General features: G+C 35.1%; 1 protein-coding gene across 1 annotated transcript; it reads right to left on the bottom strand.

Annotated features, from left to right (window-relative positions):
- Nucleotides 1-19,737: 19,737 nt before the first annotated feature.
- On the bottom strand, nucleotides 19,738-22,327 carry CXH6orf52 (chromosome X C6orf52 homolog). The gene is made up of 4 exons (XM_074203958.1): nucleotides 22,081-22,327; nucleotides 21,640-21,826; nucleotides 21,015-21,051; nucleotides 19,738-20,148 (listed from the first exon to the last, which is right to left on the bottom strand). The coding sequence occupies exons 1-4, from the start codon at nucleotides 22,149-22,151 to the stop codon at nucleotides 20,006-20,008; spliced, it is 438 nt and encodes a 145-aa protein (XP_074060059.1). The 5' UTR covers nucleotides 22,152-22,327; the 3' UTR covers nucleotides 19,738-20,005.
- Between the last annotated feature and the right edge of the window lie 206 nt (nucleotides 22,328-22,533).

Below are 22,533 nucleotides of genomic sequence, written 5' to 3'. Positions count from 1 at the left end.
TTTTCCAAAGAGTTTATATAGAATTAGAATGAATTGTTCCTTAAATGTTTGGTAGAATTCACTTGTGAATCCATCAGGCCTTGGAGATTTTTTTTTTAGGGAGTTCAATAATGGCTTGTTGAATTTCTTTTGCTGAGATAGGTTGTTTAGGTATTTAATCTCTTCTTCATTTAACCTAGGCAACTTATATTTTTGTAAATATTCATCCATTTCACTTAGATTATCAAATTTATTGGCATAGAGTTGGGCAAAATAATTTCAAATTATTGCTTTAATTTCCTCCTTAGTGGTGGTGAGTTCACCTTTTTCATTTATGATACTAGCAATTTGGTTTTCTTCTTTCTTTTTTTTAATCAAATTGACCAGAGGTTTATCAATTTATTGTTTTTTTTCATAATACCAACTTTTGGTTTTATTTATTAATTCAATAGTTTTTGGCTTTTGATTTTATTAATTTCTCCCTTAATTTTTAGAATTTCTAATTTGGTATTTAATTAGGGATTTTTGATTTGTTCTTTCTCTAATATTTTTAGTTGCATGTTTAGTTCATTGATTTCCTCTTTCTCCAATTTATTCATGTGAGCATTTAGAGTTATAGATCCCCTGTGAGTCACTTTGAATGAATCCCATAGGTTTTGGTATGTTGCTTCATTATTATCATTATCTAGGATAAAATGATTAATTCTTTCTATAATTTGTTTTTTGGTCCACTCATTTTTTAAAATTAAATTATTCAGTTTCCAATTGGTTTTGGGTCTATATCTCCTTGGCCCAGTATTGCATATGACTTTTATTGCATTGTGATCTGAGAAAGATGTATTCACTATTTCTACCTTTCTGCAGTTGATCATTAGGTTTTTATGCCCTAGTACATGGTCAATTTTTGTATAAGTTTCTGCAGAGAAAACGGTATATTCCTTTCTATCCCCGTTCAGTTTCTTCCATCAGTCTACCATATCTAATTTTTCTAATAATCTATTTACCTCCCTAATTTCTTTCTTGTTTGTTTTATCATTCGATTTATCTAATTCTGATTGTGGGAGGTTGATGTCTCCCACTAGTAGAGTTTTGCTTTCTGTGTCTTCCTGTAGTTCTTTCAGCTTCTCCTCTAAGAATTTGGGTTCTGTCCCACTGGGTGCATATATATTCAATATTGAAATGATTTTATTGTCTATGGTACCTTTTAGGAGGATAAAGTTTCCTTCTTTATCTCTTTTAACGCTATCTAGTTTTGCTGCTGCTTTGTCTGAGATAAGGATTGCTACCCCTGCTTTTTTACTTCAGCTGAAGCAAAATATATTTTGCTCCAACCTTTTACCTTTACTCTATATGTATCTCTCTGCTTCAAATGAGTTTCTTGTAAGCAGCATATTGTAGGATTCTGGTTTTTAATCCACTCTGCTATTTGCTTATGTTTTAAGGGAGAGTTCATCCCATTCACATTCAAGGTTATGATTACTAATTCTTTATTGCCCTCCATGCTATCTTCCCTCCGTTTGTATTTTCCCCCTTCCCCCTCTTATCCATATTCCCCAGTATTTTGTTTCTGAATACCACCCCCTTCAGTGTGTTTGCCCTCCTATATCACACCCTCCCCTTTCTTTCCCCTTTCCCCTTTTCCCTTTTCCCTTCCCTTCCTTTTGTTATTTCCCCCTTTTCCCCCCACTCCCCTTCCCTTTCTCTGTCCCCTCCTCTCCTTTTCCCCTTTTAATACTTGAAAGGTTAGATGTTTTATAAGTTAACTGAGTATGTGTAGGTTGATTTTAAGCCAAGTCTGATGAGAAGAAGATTCAGGTGTTTCTCATCTGCTCCCTTCTTCCCCTCTATTACCATAGGTTTTTTGGACCTCTTAGTGTAATGAGATGTACCCCATTCAATCCCCTCCTTTTTCCAGTCTCTTTCCTGTCCCCCTTTTTAAGGAGGTAGTATTTTTTAGACCATTCTATCTAAGTCATAGAAAATTCTGAGTGTCTGTCCCTTCTAGTTCAGTATATTCTATTGAATAGAGTCAAAATTCCTGAGTTATTAGAGTCTTTCTCCCAAGTGGGGTTAAAGCCTGTCACATCTCTTTAGATAGCAGTCTCATGGATAGGTCATGAATGTCCATCATTTCTGGCTAGGTATAGTCTCTCTGTTAGAGTTACAATTCTCAAGATTTATGAGAATCTTTTTTCCCCCATGCTGGGATATAGCCAGTTTCAACTTACTGTATTGCATTTTTTTTTCCTTTTACCCCCCCCCCCTTTTTTTTTTTTTACCTTTTCATGTGTCTCTTGAACCTCCTGTTTGATGTCCAAATTTTCTGTTTAGCTCTGGTCTTTTCATCAGAAATTTTTGGAATTCTTCCATTTCATTAAATGTCCATCTTTTTCCTTGGAAGAAAAGGCTCAACTTTGTGGGAAAGTAGATTCTTGGCTGCATTCCAAGCTCCCTTGCTCTTCGAAATATCTCGTTCCAGGCCCTTTGATCTCTTAATGTTGATGCAGCCAGGTCCTGTGTGATCCTTACTGTGGCTCCTTGATATTTAAATTGTTTCTTTCTGGCTTCTTGCAGGAATTTCTCTTTTATCTGATAATTCTGGACTTTGGCCACAACATTCCTTGGTGTTTTCATTTTAGGATCTTTTTCTGGTGGGGATTGATGTACTCTTTCAATAACTACTTTGCCCTCTGATTCCATGATATCAGGGCAGTTTTCCATCACTAGATCCTGTAATATTAAGTCCAGGCTTTTTTTCTCTTCAATGTTTTCAGGAAGTCCTATAATTTTCAGGTTTCCCCTCCTCGATCTATTCTTGAGGTCAGTGCTTTTGTTGATGAGGTATTTCACATTTGCTTCTATTTTTTCCTCTTTTTTGATTTTGTTTAACTGACTCTTGCTGTCTCATGGAGTCATTAGTTTCTGTAGACTCCATTCTTTTTTTGGGGGGAGGAGTTTTCTTCATTAACCTTTTGCAACTCCTTTTCCAATTGGTCAATTCTACTTTTGAAAGAGCTTTCCATTTGACCAATTGAGGTATTGAGAGAATTAATTTCTTTTTGCATTTGCCCATTTGAGGATCTGAGAGAATTATTCTCATTTCATATTTGTCCGATTGAGGATCTGAGAGATTTATTGTCATTTTGTGTTGGTCCAATTGATGTCAGAGATTTGTTCTCCTTTTGTATTTGTCCAATTGTACTTTCTAAGGTTTTGTTTTCTTGTTGCAAGGTATCAATTGTCTCTCCCAAATTTTTAAGCTCCTTCCTTATTTCTTCAAGAAAGTCTTTCTGTGCTGAAGACCAGATTGTATTCTCCTCAGAGGTTCCAGGTCTCTCTGAGTTAGGGTTTTTCCCTTCCAAGAATTTATCTATGGATCCACCTTTCCGCTGACCCTTTTTCATTTTGCTAAGACCTGAGTTGGGGTGGGGCTGGTTCCCAGGGGTTTGGGATCGCTAAAGGCTTTACTCACTGTGTGCAGTTTCTCTTGTTGGCCAGTAGGAGGTGCCGGTTGCTTTCTCTGGAGTGTCTGTGACCTTGATTGATGCTTTCTCCCTTTGCTTGAAGGGAGGGGTTGGAGGTATTGAATTCTTTTGCCTTCAATCAGGGCTTTACCCTGGCCTGAGGTATTCCTTAGCTGGGCTGGTTCTTCTACTCACACACCTGGGCCTGAGGCAGAAGTAGTTTGCATTTGTTTGTTTGGGAGGAGATCTGAGTTGTAATGGGACAGTGTTACTCAGACCAGAGGGGCCCAGGAATGGTGTCTGCAGCTCTCCTGCTCTGGAACTCTGCCCCCAGCCCTGTCTGCAAGCTCCCAGGGAACAGCACCAACACCAGCACCTCTGCTCCCTAGTTGACTCAAGCCCCTACAGTCTAGCCCCACCGCAGATCCAGCAGGTCTGGCTCTCGGGCCCTCAGACTCCTGGTTCCAATTCAGCTGCTAATCTTGCTGAATGGGGCTGATTCTCCCTCTCTGCCCAGACTCACCTGCCTGAATTCGGCCAAAGCTGAGGTAGATGTTCTTTCTTCTGGCTTTTCTTTCTGGGTTTTGTGGGTCAAATTTCTTTTAAGAGGTTTGTTTCATGTGATAGATGGGGAAAAGATCAGGAGACCTTAGAACCGTGCCTGTCTTCTCTCCGCCATCTTGGCTGGAAGTCAAATGAGGAATATTTAAAAGAGCTTCCTTTCCTGCCCCCTGAAGAAGAATAAAGATTTTTCCATAGTCCTATATATTTTATCTAGATATTACCATTTAGTGTGTTTGTTACATCTGAAATTTAGAATACCTGTAAAAAATCTATTCAAATTAAGAGGCAAATAAAGTGACTCTAATTGTTTTGAAATTGATTTGGAAGCAATGTTATCTTGGTCATGTTTAAGTGAACATGCATAATAACTGAGTATATAGTAATTAAGAAATCTTTTTTATAGAATCTATTTCTATATGCAATTTGAGATTATTGTATTTAAACATCCCAAATCTTTTGTTGTTTGTTTTGAATCTAAATCACCTGTGTAACCTGAATAAAATAATTTGTGATACTCTTTTGTTGTATCAGTGTAAGATTATAATCAATGTTTGATCCCTGTGAGCTGAACTCACCTGAAGTTCTGATCATTTGGAATTTTCTATTAAAGATCATTAAGGGACTGTTGAATTGACCTTATTCTGTCTAACTATAGGTATGATCAGCAAAGAAAATGCTGTTGGGACAATGTTCTATTGATGCCAGTAACCCTATGGGGTTTTGAACATGTATGCTGCAGATGACAGGCTCATTGGAAAAAGTAAGGAGAGCAGCTACTTAGCACATTCTGAGGTTCAACTTTTCTAACTTGGTTTCTCAAATATGAAAAATGTCTTATCTGTCAGACTTAAAATCTGGCTAAAGGCATTTAGTCATCCACATAACTTTATCTGGAAACTACATTTAAATAAATTAAGGAATGTTTTATTTGTTTTTATATCCCTGATCTTTATGATAAATTTCTACAATCATGTCAGGTGATTAGTATTAAAATCAAGTATAGAAATTTATGCCATGTTCTAATAGCCAGCTAAGGTTAGTGTGTAGCTTTAGCATCTGTTGTCAGTCACATGTTTCTGTAGTCTATTTTAAAATATTTTAAATAAAAATATATTTTTAATTAATGATTTTTTATTCATTTTTAAATATTAACAAAAGTTTAAAACTTTTATTTGAAAATCATTGGATACTTTCTGTTCAAAAGTGATGATCAAATGTATATGTTGCAATCTCAAATTAATTTAGCAAATCTTTAAAGAATTCACTTTTGCAGTGGAATCTTCATTTTTTATGGAAGTTTATTTTGTTAAACAGAAAGGTATACTACAAATGGGAGAAAGAATAATTAAAATGAATAAATAACAGGAAGAATAAAACTTGCTTGGTTTTCAAAATTTTCTATTTGTAATATCTATGTGTATAAAATGGGCAAATCAAAGAAGTTCCACAATTTTAAGTTGTGACCTGTTAAAATTTTTTATTGAAATATTTCTTTTACCAGAAAGGAAGATACCTACAAGTAATCTGCACATGTTTGGAAAAGCCTGGTTTTTGACAAAACCTTAAGATATAGAAGAACATAGGATTTGTGGAGAAAAAAGAAGAAATAGACTAGAATTTTATGTTATTGTTTACTCTCTCCCTCTTCCATTTCTTATTTGTATGGGTTATTTAATCAAAGGGTGCTGTCCCCTTTTTAGTTCTGTAACTTTCTCCTGGACACTGTAAATACATCTGTTTTTATGCCCCTCCTTTGTTCCCCACCCACAGACTTATATTTGTTGCCTACCCATTCTTCTAGCAACCCTAGGTCTCCAAGAGATGTTGACTCCCCAATATGCCCATCATTTTTTTCTTTCTACATCTCTCTCTAGTTGATCTATAGCTGATGTTGATGGTATCATCTTTGATCAAAATAGGGGAAAATGCCAAAGTATTTTAAGTTTCTCAAAACTTTATTCATGGTAAAAAAGAATGATATCTATAGAGAGTACTCAGTCTTCACATCTCAGTCACCTTTGTCACTAGGTAAGAAGTCAAGACTCCTTTGAATCTCCCCTATATAATTACAAACCCAAGGAAGACAGTGATCAGGATGCTGGAAGACTTGTTCTGCCAGGAAGTAATTTGGGCATCTGAATATTGTGCAACCTTCATTGACAGGACACAAAGGAGGTTAATAATTTCTCTTATCCCATTTTTGATTAAATATTTCCACTCTCAAAAAGTTGAATTAGGGGGCAGAGCCAAGATAGTGGAGTCCAGTCCAGGTCTCAGTGCAGATCTGGGGAGCCACCAGGTAGGGCACCACTCTTCCAGGGCACTCAGCTTACCAACAGTAAAGGGGTCAGGGTTGACTGTAGAGCTCTCTTTGCTATCCCTGAGGCAGGACTTTGTTGTTTCTCCCATAGTCAGATCCAGGTCCCAGTCTCAGAAGGAGGAGCAGAAGTACAACAGAGATCACTGCCTACAGCAGAGCAAGTACACTTTTCATGGTTCCAGGGCAGCCAGAGCACAGGCCAGCAGAGCAGTCAGAGCCTCTCCTAAGACCTGGAAGGAATAAAGAACTTGCAGGTCCCTGGTGGGAGGTGGGGAGATCCATGAAAACAAGCTGCTACTTGGGACAGTGCTCTACTCTGGAAGAGAACCCCACCTTAACAAAGAGTTAAAATCAAGTCTTACTTAGGCTGGGGAAATGAGTAAACAACAGAAGGAAAAAAAATCCAACCATAGACAATTACTTGGTCCTATGGAAGATCAAAATACACACTCAGAAGATAACAAAGTCAAAGCTTCTGAATCTAAAACCTTCAAGAAAAATATGGTCTCAGGCTATGGAAGGGTTCAAAAAAAATTTTTAAATCAAGTAAGGGAGGGAGAGGAAAAATTGGGAAGAGAAATGAGAGGTATGAAGGAAAATCATAAAAACAAATCAGCAGCTTGGTGAAAGAGACAGCAAAAAATACTGATGAAAATAACATCTTAAAAAACCAGTTTGAGTCAAGTGGAAAAAACATCAAAAGGTTATTGAGGAGAAGAATGCCTTAAAAAAGCAGAATTGGCAAATGGAAAAGGAGATACAAAAGCTCTCTGAAGAGAATAATTCCTTAAAATATAGAATGCAGCTAAGGGAATTTGATAGCTTTATGAGAAATCAAGAAAAAATAAAACAAAATCAAAAGAATGAAAAACTGTAAGAAAGTATAAGAAAATGTGAAATATCTCACTGGAAAAACAACTGATCTGAAAAACAGATACAGGAGAGATGATTTTAAAATTAATGGACTATCTGAAGTCATGATCAGAAGAACCTTGACTTCATTTTTCAAGAAATTCTCCAGGAAAGCTGCTTGGATATCCTAGATGCAGAGGGTAAAAGAGAAATTAAAAGAATTCACTGATCACCTTCTGAAAGGGATCCCAAAATGAAAACTGCCAGGAATATTATAGACAAATTTCTGAACTCTCAAGTCAAGAAAAAATATTATAAAGAATCCAGAAAGAAACAATTCAAACATCATGGAGCTATAGTCAGGATAACACAAGACTTAACACCTTCTACATTGAGGACTCATAGGCTTGAAATATGATATTCTGGAAGGCAAAAGAGCTTGGATTACAACCAAGAATCAATTATCCAGAAAAACTGAACATTTTCTTTCAGGGGGGAAAGATTGACATTCAATGAAATAGTGGACTTTCAAGCTTTCCTAATGAAACGACCAGAGCTGAAGTCAAGAAGATTGAGTTCAAGCCTTATTAGTTATGACCCTAGGCAAGTCATTTAATCACTTACTGCCTCAATTTCCTCATATGTAAAATGAAAATAATATTAGCATTTAGACTACAGTATATAGTAGGTGCTAGATAAGTAGTTATTCCCTTTCCCATATCATAGATGCAACATACCCCAAATAAATGAAGTATAGAATAAAAGCTGACTGGCATAGGAAAGTTGAGAGCTGGAAATTCATGTTATGTGATGGAATGATTTCTTGGGATCTGGGAAATATACAGATAATTTTTTTTCCCCACAGTTCAATCAAGGTTATGTGAGTAGGTCCAATAAATTGGCCAACTTAGACTGCCAGATTCTCTGTTCTTCTTTCTCTTCTCCTTGCTTGTCCTCTTATGAAATTACAATATTCAAAATTTCACTAATCAGTGCCCTAGAAACTGTAAAGACAAGAAAACTGATGAAGCATCACTGACCTAAAGACTGAGAATCAAATTTGGTATTGCTATTTTTATATGCCATTTTAGATTCTATCATTCTTATGAGTCAATCTGAAAATGCTGACCCTACAAGACCCAAATAAGCTGATAGAGACCCAACTCAAGATACAGACTGGAAGAACAACATCACCCTGTCTCTCCTTCTATAGAGGCTTCCACTAGGTTTTTCAGAAAATATTTTCCCTTGAACCTCATATAGAAGATGTAAATGTGTATAGGCTACCTTTGCTCTGTAGTGTTTCTGTTAGCTTAGAATATCCCTCATTTAGAGAATATTTGCTACTAGATGACAGGCAGAAAGAAAGGGGCAGAAGAATTTGCTCAGTTTATTTTTTTCAATTACTATTGTGAATGCAGAATAAGTGTTACTTTACCTTCCCATGATCCTTTTCTCCAACTTGATCTTATTGTGATATGTAGGTTACACATTGCTATTATATTAACTAGATGATCATAAACACAGCTCTTAAAAGGAGAAAAAAACATATTGTTCAGACTTTGCCATGATTAAAAAGGCAAACCTAGGAAGAGAAAGTTATATGGACTTTATTCAACTCACCAAGAAAGTAATTATTGAGTGGGCTGGGTATTTTGAACTATACACTGTTTTCTACAGACAAGAATAAGCAACCTCCACATAAGGGCAAAAGGCTCTTCAAAGAAACCAGGAGAGTTAATCTGAATACTTGAGTATGCAAAAAATTATTCAAAAAGTATTTGCTAATTCTAGCATATTTTAACATGTGATCTATGAAAGAAACCATTTTGGAAAAATTTCTGGTAGTATTTAACTAGACTAGTGTGTAATAGAAAAACCCTTAAGATGGTATTGAGTTCTGCAAAAATCTGGGGAAATAGAAAGTGGTAAAATATGGAAGATCTGAAGAATTCATCTTTTTTTGAGCCTCTTTGATTGAATAATTGAATAATTATGGAGCCTTGGAAGGAGAAAATATTACCAAGTTTTTTCCTTTCAGATTCATGAGAAAAACTCTTGCTTGAAGTAGAAAGCATAGAATGGGTTTGACTCCCGATGTGTTGGCAAAAAGTAATCCCTTAGATAAAAGTAAGTGCTCAATTAAATAAAAACAAGTCATTGCTTCTTACTGTAATGGATTTCCGATAGTGAACATTTCTTGGATACCTCAAAGTTTCTAAGAGCAGACCTACTTTTTTTTTTTTTTTTTTTTTTAGGATTTTGCAAGGCAAAGGGGGTTAAGTGGCTTGCCCAAGGCCACATAGCTAGGTAATTATTAAGTGTCTGAGACTGCATTTGAACCAAGGTACTCCTGACTCCAAGACTCCAATATTCCACTATGCAACCTAGCCGTCCAAGACCTACTTTCAAAGTTTGGGAATCAGAAAAAAGATTCCCGGAGAAACGTGAGGGGTGGGAGTGGGAAGAGAAATCAATCTGAGAGGGAAAGACCCTCAGGATTTCTGACCAAAACAGAAACATTCACTCTGAGCCAATGAGGACCCAAACAATGACTTAGTGGGGCTTGGCTTGAGACCTATGGTTGGAGGCTTATAAACCCCCAACGTGTAGCCTGAATTGGAAACTTCCCAGAAGACAAGTGGAATTCATTGTCAGCTATAACAGAGAATGAGGGAGCCCTCTAGTGCCATATCTGTTTCTTCCCTGTTGCAATTAGACTGAGAATTCAGAAGGTGGTTATTCTAAGCTAAAGACCCATTATTTCAAACAAAATTTAAAATCCAAAATGGTAGCCTATAAACTCACTAAGTTACTAAGTATTTTTTTCCTAAGGAAAAAAAAACCTTACAGTTGTAGTAATGTTGAATTTAAATAAGAAAAGTCCACTTTTCTCCTCTCATCTTATTTGATAAATGTTATACTTATTATTTTGTAAGAGAGAAACTTTGCCAAAATTAAAAACATGCCTTTAATTGTCAGTGAAGAGAAAGATTAAAAACTGAGACTGGGAGTATTTAAATCAAACCTTAAGAGTGATATTAGAATAGGAAATCTAGAAATCTTTTGAATAACTAAGCTTGAAAAGAAATATTTTCCACCGGACTTAAGAGAAATATTTCAGAAATGTTAAATATTTTCTTCTCAGCTTCATGCATCCCTTCCTACAGTCTTGCATACCCTAATGAGGGCCTACATTCATGTGCTCAAATTATTAAATATCTTTTTTTGATAAATGTTATTTGTGTGATTCTTTTTTTTCAGTATGATTATTCATGGGACTTTGGAAAGTTATATAAACTAATGCAGTATTGTTGGGGCTGACATTTGTTCCAACCATTCTGGAGAACAATTTGAAAGATTTTTTAAGGGACTAAAATGTCTGAATTAATTGACTCAAAGATTCCACCTTAAAGTGATAAAAGACACAGAAGAGGATGAAAAGGAAAAGCAGAAGGCACTATTTTAAAGTTAGGATCAGAAAGTTTATCTATTTTTCAATTAGAAATAGTAATTTCTTGATGGTAAAATGCTAAATATAGTTAAGTGTGCTACATGATCAATATTCAGTTTTCATGACCCTTTCCAGTTCATCAAAGTAGACAAGCACAAAAGCCCTATTCATGTCTCTAAGAACATTAGGACAGAGCCTTGAAGAAAGCTGTGCCACCTTTCTCATAAGTAATCTTCTTTTGTGAAAAGATTGAATTATTATTCACTACTTCACTATTTCTAGCAGTATAAAAGGCTTGTAGTATTAGTATTATTAACAGTGATAATGGTAGTGTTATATAAAGAGAGATCATGCTTGCCACCAATTAAATCACCATTCAACTTTTTGTATGAGGAATTAGGATTAAGGGAAAGAGATACATAAGAAATAATTTTTATAAAGTATTCATCAGATTCTGAAGAGTTAGATTTTTGTTTTGTTTTGTTTTTCTTCCTCTGGATGGGGATAACATTGTCCATAGCCAGGGTCTAATACAGTTGAGAGCAGCTGCTTCATCAACCTTGATCTCTCACAATGTTGTTGTTGATGTGTACATTGTTCTCTTGGTTCTGCTCCCTTCACTCATCATCAGATCTTGTAATTCATTCCATGTTTCTCTAGAGTCTGACCATTTATGGTTTCTTATAGAAAAATAATATTCCATAGTATTCATGTACCATAACTTGTTTAGCCATTCCCCAATTGATGATGCTTCCCTTCAATTTCCAATTCTTTGCCACTACAAAAAAGAGTTGCTTTGAATATTTTGGAACATGTAGAACTTTTCCCATTTTTTTATAATTTCTTCTGGATATAGACCTAGAATTTGAATTGTTGGGTCAAAGGGTATCAACAGTTTTATTGCTCTTTGGGCATAATTTGATATTGCTCTCTAGAATGGTTTTACCTTTTTTTAAAAAAAAATAGTTAAAAAGAAAAAAAAAGACTGATCATATTAAGTAGTATGGAGGAGAAGAAGAGGAAGTGTGCACTTTTATCATTAATACTGTCCCAGCTGGGTGACTGTTATCTTCCTCCTGAAGGAAAAGGTGAAGTGACTTCAAGGAATGCATCTCCTAATGCCAAGCTGGTAGGGCAATGTAGTGTTCCTAAGGAAACAGGAGGGAGATATCTTATAAAATAAAATAAATAACTTGAGATGTAAGGAGATTTGTTCCTTGTTAGGAAGTTGAATAGTAGAAGTGCTTACACAGAGGGGAAAAAAAGGGAAGGAAACAGAAAGCTGAACACAGAGCCCAAAAATATACTTGGGGATTTTCCCAAAAGAGAAGAAAATTGAGTGATTCATTAAGGAAGCATGTGCTTGTCTACTAAAGAAGAATATCATATAAACTATCAGCTGAGAGATCATTCAGGGGTGGCTAGGTGGCGTAGCGGATAAAGCACCGGCCCTGGAGTCAGTAGTACCTGGGTTCAAATCCGGTCTCAGACACTTAATGATTACCTAGCCGTGTGGCTTTGGGCAAGCCACTTAACCCTGTTTGCCTTGCAAAAACCTAAAAAAAAATAAAAATAAAAAAAAAGAGATCATTCAATGAAGGGTCTGAAAAAGAAGCTGAGAGCACTAATAGACATTGATGATTTCTGCCTCAGAGGACCTGAGGCAGTTATTTCCTGACCTGAGAAACACAATAAGAGGTGTGTTTTCTTCCTGGGGCAAGTATCCAAGACATCACAGTTAACTTGCTCTGACTGATCAAAATGGATACTAATTACCCATTTCTAGTGATTCTCAGGATTACAAATGATACAGTGAAAAGGAACCTAAAGAATATTGTTAAAGATCATGAAGCCTTGAGCAAGAAATGAAAGATACTAAAGGCGTAGGCTGTGTCTCCACACTGTCATACATTTAAGACAAGGTATACACAGGATAGAATTTGATTTTTAATGTGGCAAACGGGTTAAGAAGATACTATCTGAGAATGGGATTTGAATTTTGGAACCACAATTTAAAATATAGGCATGACAATCCTGGAGAGAGACAGAGTATACCAAACAAAGGCTGGTGAGAATGTAATTGTGAATATAATTGAGTGGCATATTCCCTCTTAAGAGTTAATATTCCTAGTGAAGTCTTCTCAGGGTTAAAAATCATTGAAAGAAAGACAAACTATTACTCTTAGACTATTCTTAGAAGAAAGAGGGAAAGAGACCTTGCATTCCAAGCCAGGCACCCTCATGATTCTGTTGGGGGGTGGGGAGAATAGTGGACTATTTCCAGAGAGACCTTGCATTTTTAGTTAGTCACCTATTTGATGATAAAACTATCTTAGTAGACTGTTCCCATGAGGAAAAACCTTGCATTCCAATGAAGTTCATAAAATTCCTCTTGTTTGATGTTAAGTAGACTGTTATTTCAATAAGATGGTTATAATCCTGAAGGTTATTCTCACCATCTGGATGGTGAGGTAGTTATTTTATGAAATCCTTTCATCCTTTTCTTTGCTGCCGGGGTGGATTTTCACAAGTAGAATGTAACTCTGAAGACTAACCATTGAGTGGACAGAGAGGGATGATAGGGAGGAGGAGGAGGGGATCATGTTAGGCTATATAATCTTGCTTGACTGTCAATTTGGGGCAGCTCCTTGATCTTCACTACTTTTGTGAGACTTGGAGTGTGCCCTTTTCTTGAGAAAAGCCAAAATAAACTTTTTTTTGTTCAGCGGAGTCTCTATATTATTTTAAGTGGATTTTTATCACACACGTAATCAAAAGAGTTTTAAACTAAAGAGGATAGAATGGAGAAGACTGAAAAATACATACATATATATATATATATATATATATATATATATATATATACACACACACATACATACATTTATAAAAAAGTACAATAATGAAGGAAGGATAGCAATTGAGATACCTTCAATGGAAACATTATTCAGGGAAGTAGACAGTTTGAAACATATGGAAACAAAAGCCCCAAACATAGGTGACAAGAAAAGCAACTAGATTTCTTAAAGGAAGGAAATTTTGGCTTTAGAGTTTCTGAGATTTGGTGGCTTTGAATGCTTATACCTTAATCCAAAGTAGAATCCATTAAAAAGGCAGGTTGGGGGGCAGTTAGGTGGCACAGTGGATATAGCACCAGCCTCAGACACTTAATAATTACCTAGCTCTGTGGCCTTGGGCAAGCCACTTAACACCAACTGCCTTGCACAAAAAAAAAAAAAAGACAGGTTGGCATTTTCTATTAAGAAAGTATATTCTTATGAAGAATTCAGGAACCAAAGGAGGAAAGCATGATGGAAAAAACCTATAGAGGGAAAAAGAGATGTGATTTTTTGTATATTTGGAATATACTATAGACCGTGTGGACAGAAAGTAAATTATTAATTCTGGGAAATAGATTAAGACAGGCATCTTATGATAGGGGACTTCATTTATCTAGACATCTGTTGGAACTTTCCCTGCTCAAAACAGAGTTGTTAATATTTTTTTTTACTTATTTTGATGGTGATTTCATCCTTCAAAATATGGAGGAACCAAAAAAGGGAAATTCTATCCTTTTTCTGACTCTTATTAGTATAAGGAGAAATTCATTGCTGAAGTGGAAATGATTTGAAGTTTGGGAAAAAGTAAATACTTCCATGATGGGAAAAAGGAAATTTTGGTATAGTTTGATATGTATTTCAGATTTTGAGAAAGCAGATTTAAAAGATTCAAAGAGGATCTTATGGACTAAAATTCTTCAAGGACTATCTACTCAGTCTTAAGATCCTCAAGAATGAAATTCTGATCACACAAAGAGAAACATTTGTAGTGAGAAAGTAAAATGGATTTCCCTGAAGAGATTGATATAGATACATGGGAAAATCCCTAAGCAATTTAGATTTTTTTTTAATTTTAAAATATGGGAATAAGAACAGGTAACAGAAGGAATATGACATGAATCTTGTAAAAATGGTGGGAGGGGAGGGAGGGAGGGAGGGAGAGAGAGAGAGAGAGAGAGAGAGAGAGAGAGAGAGAGAGAGAGAGAGAGAGAGAGAGAGACACAAAGAAGTGAACCAGAAAGGTGTGCTAGTAATTGTTTAACATCCAATTCTTGTTGGGATGGGCATAGGAAGTGTCACTGGAAGAGAAAACAAAACAAAGCCTCTTGTAAAGAAATACAATTCAGCAAAATATATTTCTGCATTGGCTACATTCAAAAAAAAGTGTTTTAGTTTATACTCTGAATTCATCAGCTAGATTCTATCTGGAGTTTGGTAGCATTATTCATCAAGATTCCTCTGGAGCTGAGGTTGGTCATTGTGATTGTCATTGCTTTCAAAGAAAGCACAGAAGTAATACATGTACAAGAGTGTATAAAAAGTCACATGGCTATAAGTAAGAGATAAATGAAAATAAAATGGTGAATTTTTTCAAGGTTAGCTTATACAGGAAACCCACCAGAATATACTAAAAACATACCCTCAAATTACCCAAGATTCATCTGGAAATGGTCTGGGGTGGGAATAGTAAACCTCATATTAACATTATCTAAGTTTCATTATATTTTTAATTTATTTTGTTAAATATTTCCCAATTACATTTTAACCTGGTTTGGTTACATTGGGTAATATTGTAGCTGCCTGTGGTATTTGAACTGCACTATAGCATTCTTCTTCTTCTGTGATAAGGTTTAAACCATAACCAGTACAAGAGTATATGAACTTTAGAGAATTCTAGAAAAAAGAAAAATGCTGGATTTTTAGTCACGTTCAGATAGAATCTTGCAAACCACTCAGAAGAACATTATTTAAAGAAGTTGCCCTCAAAGTGTCAGTAATTATTATACTTGGAGCAATGATTACTTTAGTTTCCTGCCAACAGATGTCTTTTTTTAGCAGAATGAATCATTTGAAAGACTATTACTGGATATTTTTCTGTCTCCCACTTTTTAAAGATAAACATAGTACATTGTGTATATGGGTAAGCTTTGAGAAAATATTTTTAAAAGGGACACAATGGATATGATCATGCTTTGAAAATTATTATAATAAACAATGCAATGAAAGATCAACATGAAAGTGCCTCAATCCCCAGAATAAAAGGCATGCATTTTTTGATCATTCACCCTACTGTTGTAATGATAATATTAAAAGATTGAGGCCTCCCAGAAGTTAAAGGCAAAACTGATTTCAGTCATTCATGTGGAGTGGGGGCTCGTTATTTTTAAGAACTCTCCACAGAGCAAAATATTTCTGTTCCTGCTGGGAAAAGCTGGGAATATACTCTCATCTTTATTTGGCTTGTAGCTATTGAAAGCACTATAGAAGATAAATAGTGTTTATTTGGGGGTTGTACAATATGGTTATGTTATTTAAATTAGCACTTCAAGGGGAGAATGTTTTTGAAGTGCCGTCTCAAAGGAACAATCTGTCTTTCTTTACTGAGGACTGGGAAAGGGAATTTTAAAAACTTCAGAATAAAATCCAACTTTGTTAGAATGATAGATGCTACCTAGTAAATAGAAAATTGCATTTTACTTCCAGTAACAAAATTATTGAATGTTGGATGTAATTGTGTATAAGAGAACAGAAATTTCACATTCATGAAACTACTTAGATTAGATAATTAGATAATAATTAATTAATAATTAGATTAGAGAATAATTAATTAGATAATAAAATCGTTAGAAATTAACCTACTTCCATGATGATGCTCTACTTTGCAGCCTGGTATCAGCAACAAGGGGGCCATATAAATCATCTGGTACAAGCTATTTATTTTACAGATGAAGAAACCTAGGTTCTGAAAGTTTAAGTGACCTTTTCCTCAGTCACATGAATAGCAAAAAGAATAGATGGAATTCAAATTTCAAGACTGTGCTAAAAATCTCACTTTCTTCAGGTTTCAGGGTTCCCATCCCTCCCTCAATCCCTCCCTCAGCCTCTCCTAACTTATTTTCCTCTGAAGTTATATTCTAAAATTATCTGAGATTTACTTCTGAGATTACATTATATATGTACCATTATGGATCTTTGTGTAGTACTTAAAAGACCCATACAGCTAGAGAATGTTCTAGAAACAGAATTCCTTCTACATCTCTAGTGCAGTTGACACAGCAGTAATATTTGTACAAACTAGACCAGACAATCATAAAACAATACATAAAGAAAATTTTCACTATATATACACCATTTTCTCCCTAAACGCTTCTCACAGATTGTCCACATCTTATTTTAGGTGCCTAGTTATCTCTTCTACCCCCACAAATTCATCAAAGAGGCTCTGAACTCAGTCATTTATGCTTAAAACCACACTAAAGTTGATCTGCAGTCAAATTTACGTGGTTACAGGAGTGTTAGACTGAAGATCTAAAGGTACCTGATTAGATAGATTAGATTTCAGCAGAAATATGGTACAGCCTAGGGTGCACAATGGATAGAACTCTGGCCCTGGAGTCAGGAAGACCTGAGTTAAAATGTGGTCTCAGATATTTACTAGCCTTGAACCTGGGCAAATCACTTAACTCTGTTTCTTTAAGGAAATGGCAAATCATTTTACCAAAAATATATTTGCCAAGAATGGAGTCATGAAGAGTCACTGAACAACAATACTTCCCCTAACAGTATATGAATTGCTATAATATTAATTTTAGAAAGCAACATAAGAACATTGACTGATGATTAACTTTGATAGACTTTACTGTCCTCAGCAATACAGTAAACAAAGACAATTCTAAAAGACAAATGATGGAAAATGCTATACATACACATCCAGAGGGAAAAAATAACTATGGAGTCTGAATGCAGATCAAAGCATACCATTTACATTTTTTAAAATTGGTTTTATGGGTTTTTTTCTTTCTCATATTTTTTCTTTTGTTCTGATTTTTCTTTCACAATTTGACTAATATGGAAATGTGCTAAACATGATTATACAAATATAATCCTTATCAGATTACCTGCTGTCATGGGAAGGCAGAAGGGAAGGAGGCAGAAAAAAAGGATGGACCTCAAAATCTTACCAAAAAGATAGTTGAAAACTCTCTTTACATGTAATTGGAAAAAAATAAAATTAAAAAAAAGTATGGCCAAGGCTATTTCCCCTATTAAAGAACAAAGCATTGATTAAGAGCTTACTTGGAAAAACAAAGCAGCTTTAAAGACTAAGAATAGAAACAGAAAATGTAAAGACAGTCTCTAGTCTCAAGAAGTTTGTATTTTAATGGTGAAGACAACACACTTGGGAGATTTCAGGTCCTTAGAGTGTTATAGCAGATAGGAATACCTCTTTAATTTCTTTATTCTTTATGTCAGTTTCTAATGTTGAACCATATGACAGCGTCAAGGACTTTGGGGACAAAAATTCTCTTTTCTAGTCGTTGCTAGATATGGCTGAGGCAGCTACTAGAGCAGTAGCCAATTTGCATCTCCACATAGGTGAGAGCACTATTTCAAAAACTCTTTAATTAAGGGTCCTGAATTGTTTCCATCTGGATCTGAGGGGAGATAGATGGTAGTCAAGATGATGGTTTCATCTACTTAGCACTAGTTTCCCTCCTCTCAGGGTACCTTCGCTAGCTAAGGTGTTTTACCTGGCAGTTGGTAGGGATAGTTAGTCTCTTATGACTTCTGCTTCACAAAAATGATTCTGTGCAGGATGGGTTCAAGACCAGTGGTCCATGAGGTTTAACTGTTCCAAGGGATCTTATGCCTATCTACCAACAATTGAGTGCTGATATTGATGTGGAAGGTAGACACCTTCTCTACCATAGTTTCTCTTCTCATTGAGGGTTGCAGGGGTTGGGCTAGAGGCAAGACTTGCAGGGGTGGGGTGGATGGAATACTTCTGGTCCCAAGGCTGTTGAGTTCAGAGTCTTGAGTAGTCTCCAGGAAGAGACAATGAGAAGAGAGTGATAATTTTGATTTGATTGGCATTTGCCAACTTCCAACTCCCCTCAGGGAATTAAAAAAATCATTTTTGACATCAACCTATTTTCAATGAGGTAGGCCCTGTCATTGTAATTATTTTAAACCAAGTCCGCTTGTCATCAACTATCATTGCAATCTGCTAACAGTCCATGCTTCTATCAGCTGGGGATTCTGTAATGCATCTTTGAGAGTTAGGCTTATCCTTTTTCTGGTGACCCTAGAACAACTATTCAGTATCCCTCAGGTTCCAATTCTTCACCCAGTTCTTGCCCAGCTATGTCAATTTATTTGAGGAAAAATAAAACCAAGTTTCCTGGTTAAAAAGCAAACTGCTAGATTCAAACATACTCTTTATCCTTAGGTTATTGTAGTGACGGACAAATTAAATCATGTGTGAATATGCTTTATGTAAGCAAATATATCCCAGCAGAAGACATGGTCACCAGCTTTTATTCAAGTCTTTCTCTTGACTTTGCATCAATTCCCCACAATCCCCACCATTTATGGTATGAGATACCATCAATACCAAGTAGAGTTGCTGGATCACCACAAAAATCACAGCCAAAAAGATAGTGTTTAATAATGCTTTATTTAACTTGAGGACATTTAATCCAAAGGTTAGTAGAAGGGTAGCCTTACAATAGCTGATCATCTCATGTACTTACAATAGTAAATTATAGAAACACACTTGTATCACCAATTCATTTTTATATCCTGCAGAAGCACTAGTTCTGTGGATCAGCTACCCAGTGTGGGACTCAAGTGGAGAAGATAAACTAGACATACTTTATTCTTTTTATAAATTCCCAGATTCCTACCATCCCTCATTCCCCAAATGCCCCCCATGGCACATAGGTAGTTGTTTTGAACTTGTTATATTTAAAAGCTTAAAGCTTTTACAGCATAGTAAGATAGGGAATAGAGAATTCTACTAAATGTCACCTGGAAATGGGTGATAATACTACTCCATTTCTAAACAGAAACCAACTAATCTTTTAAGAAGTTGTATTCTTCCTTTCACAAAGAGAAAAAAAAGGAGAGAATAGTTCTTTCCTTGGTTCTCTTTTTTTAAATATAAATAATATTTTATTTTTCAATTATATGTAAAGACAATTTTTCAACAGTCATCTTTTATAAGATTTTAAGTTCCAAATTTTTCTCCCTCCCTCTCCTCCCCCAAATGGCAAGTAATCCGATACAAATTTTACATAGAAAGCACAATTTCCAAATGTTGCCTGGGTACACTACCCTGCATTCCAAATAACGAGTAAAATGCATTTGCTGGTCTATGAGTATCTTTAAGTATCATGGAGGTAATTCTTCATTAACCCATTATACTCCAATCTTCCCCAAAACTTATATTCAAACAAATATCAAAGAAACAAAACATCACTTAATATAGCCATTGGATAGCACCTTGATGAAAATTACTCTGTATTTGCCATTACTCCTGGATATTATTTGGGATACTAGAAGAAACAGTATCCAGAGGCTGCCAATGACAATTCATTAAGGAGTCATAGAGCTCTTCACTTCCCACCATAAATTCCTTGTTCAAGTTCTCAATATCCAAGGAAATCTGTGGATCTGCAAAAGTCAACAGAACATAAAGGCTAGTTTCACCAAATAATTAAACAGTTGATACTTTCCATGACTGTCCCAAAATAATTTTAAATAAGCATTTTTAAGTCTTTAAACATGTATACCATGATCAGATAATAGGAAAACTGAAGTTTAAAATACTTTCAAAAGTAAAATTTGTTTTAGAAAGTCCTCATCCTTATTTTTTTTAAAAACTGTCATTTAGATTTACCACAAATACCTTTTTTGTCTAAAACTTTAAAAAATGTACCACTTTTAATATATTATTTTCAAATTCAAAACTTCCTCTTTCATGTTTAAATAGTAATTAAAGTCAGAACCTCTAAGATATAAATAAGATGATTATTTAACTAAGATATAAGGCTAAGGTATTTTATTTTGTCATCGACTCCTAAGAGTCCCCTACACACAATTTTAAATCTTTCCACATATTTTCACATTTTTTCTACCTTACACACTCTTGTCATTAGGGAACCAAAAGGAACATGTTTTCCCTTCATCTCATTATCATCATTATCCTCACCTAAGCTACTAAACACATTGACTTGACCAAACTTACACAACATTTTTTATGATAGAGCCAGGTTTCAAACCTCAGTCCTCTGGACTCCTAGCAATCTGGTATTCTTTCCATAGTCTTATCTTACCAATTCCATAACAATGACTATGCAACTTCACTACATCCTGTTCAGTCAATACAATAAACTATGTTGTGGATTACACAAAACTAAACAGCCTAACAATCTGATAAAAAAAAAAAGTTTTGCTTTCCAGCTAGAGTCTAATATAACCAGGATCATTTTAGTATACATTTTCAATCAAAGCAGGAGATAGATTAGTATTGCTATTACCTTCAGTTTGCTCCTCATCATTTTTTGTTGTCCAGGCCTAAAATTAAGCATCAAGATCTTAACAGAAAGTCTGCTACTATAAACATTCCTCTATAAAATTATGCTATTTAAGGGGCGGGGGGAGAGAAATCTTAGGTTGAATTTTTGAAAAGTTACAATATATATAAATCATAACCAAGAAAGGGGGGGGGGGAAGATCTGACTGCATACTGATTTTTTTCTCCCATCTGTTCATTGAAGACATATAATCAAAGTCATTTCATTTTAAAAATTCTTATATCTATCTTCTAAAAAAGGTCAGGTCATATAACCTTAAGTACACTTTCCTTACAAATAGATTGTTACTTTAAAAAATGTTTTTAGTTACATAGCACTGTGAAAGATAGAATGAACTTTTCAAAAGCCATGAATAAAACACCATGTTGCAGAAATTCAAAATACCAACTTAATTGTAATTGTTCAAGTTCTGTAGGAATTTCAGCTCATTTGTCAAAGAAAGGTTTTAGGTAACTAACTTCACTCTTGTTTTAAAATAGAAAAACATATTTTGTGTTTGTGGAATAATGTTAAGTATCTACATCAAAGAAATATAATATACAATGAATTCATTTAAATAAACAATTACCTCTGACACAGCCGGAATTTCAGCTAGAGTTTTAATATTCTTTGCAGAGGAGACATTCTGAACATTTTCATAAAACATACAGTTGTAGTTATATTCAAAATATGGTTCAAAATCTGACTGCAAATAGCAAGTTTGGTGCTTTTGGTAATAGGTACCACAATGGTCAAGTTGTAACTCAGTCTTCATCCTAATAGAAAACAAAATAATGAGAACAGGCAACGTGGCATAGTAGAAAGACTGCTGCCTTGGGGTCAGAAAGTCTTGGTTTATTTCCCAGCTCTCCTACCTGTGTAACCATGGGAAAATTACTACCCTGATTTGTTTCAAGGGATATTTAAGAAAACATTTAAGTGTGCCAGAAGTTCCTTAAGATCTAAATTACTAATGTTTTTCCTGTCTTTATAGGGAAAAAAGAGGTAAGGGAGAAAAAAGGAATCTTACCTTTGCCAGTACCAGAAATAATTCCTTTGTTGGGTTAAATCAAAACATAGAGAATTTGAATTCCTAGCCATGGTTACTGAAGTTCTTGCTTTAAATAACAGTAACAAAGCCAAATAAAGAAGTTGCTGTCTTGACCAAACTTTGCTGACTTCTAAATAAATACTGCAGTCAGTTCTTGACAAACACCAAATACACCTGCTTCAGCATTACCTCAGATGTTTTCATTCTGATTAATTGCAAAATTCTCACTAAACACAACTTTGCAGATAGCAAGTAAAGACATGTAGTAATAAGCACTTATTTAAATCTAACTCCTCAATTTGATGTTTCTCTCCTTTCAAGTCTTCTGATAGGAAATTAAACAGGAAATAACAGTATACCTCTAGGGCATTTTCTGTTTGTGGTTTTGCTTAGGTTTTTTCCTCTTATTATAAGTATTATGCCATCAAACTA

This window comes from Macrotis lagotis, chromosome X, assembly GCF_037893015.1.
Source record: "Macrotis lagotis isolate mMagLag1 chromosome X, bilby.v1.9.chrom.fasta, whole genome shotgun sequence".
Classification (NCBI taxonomy): Eukaryota; Metazoa; Chordata; class Mammalia; order Peramelemorphia; family Peramelidae; genus Macrotis; species Macrotis lagotis.
This window is presented reverse-complemented; position numbering and strand designations above follow the sequence as displayed.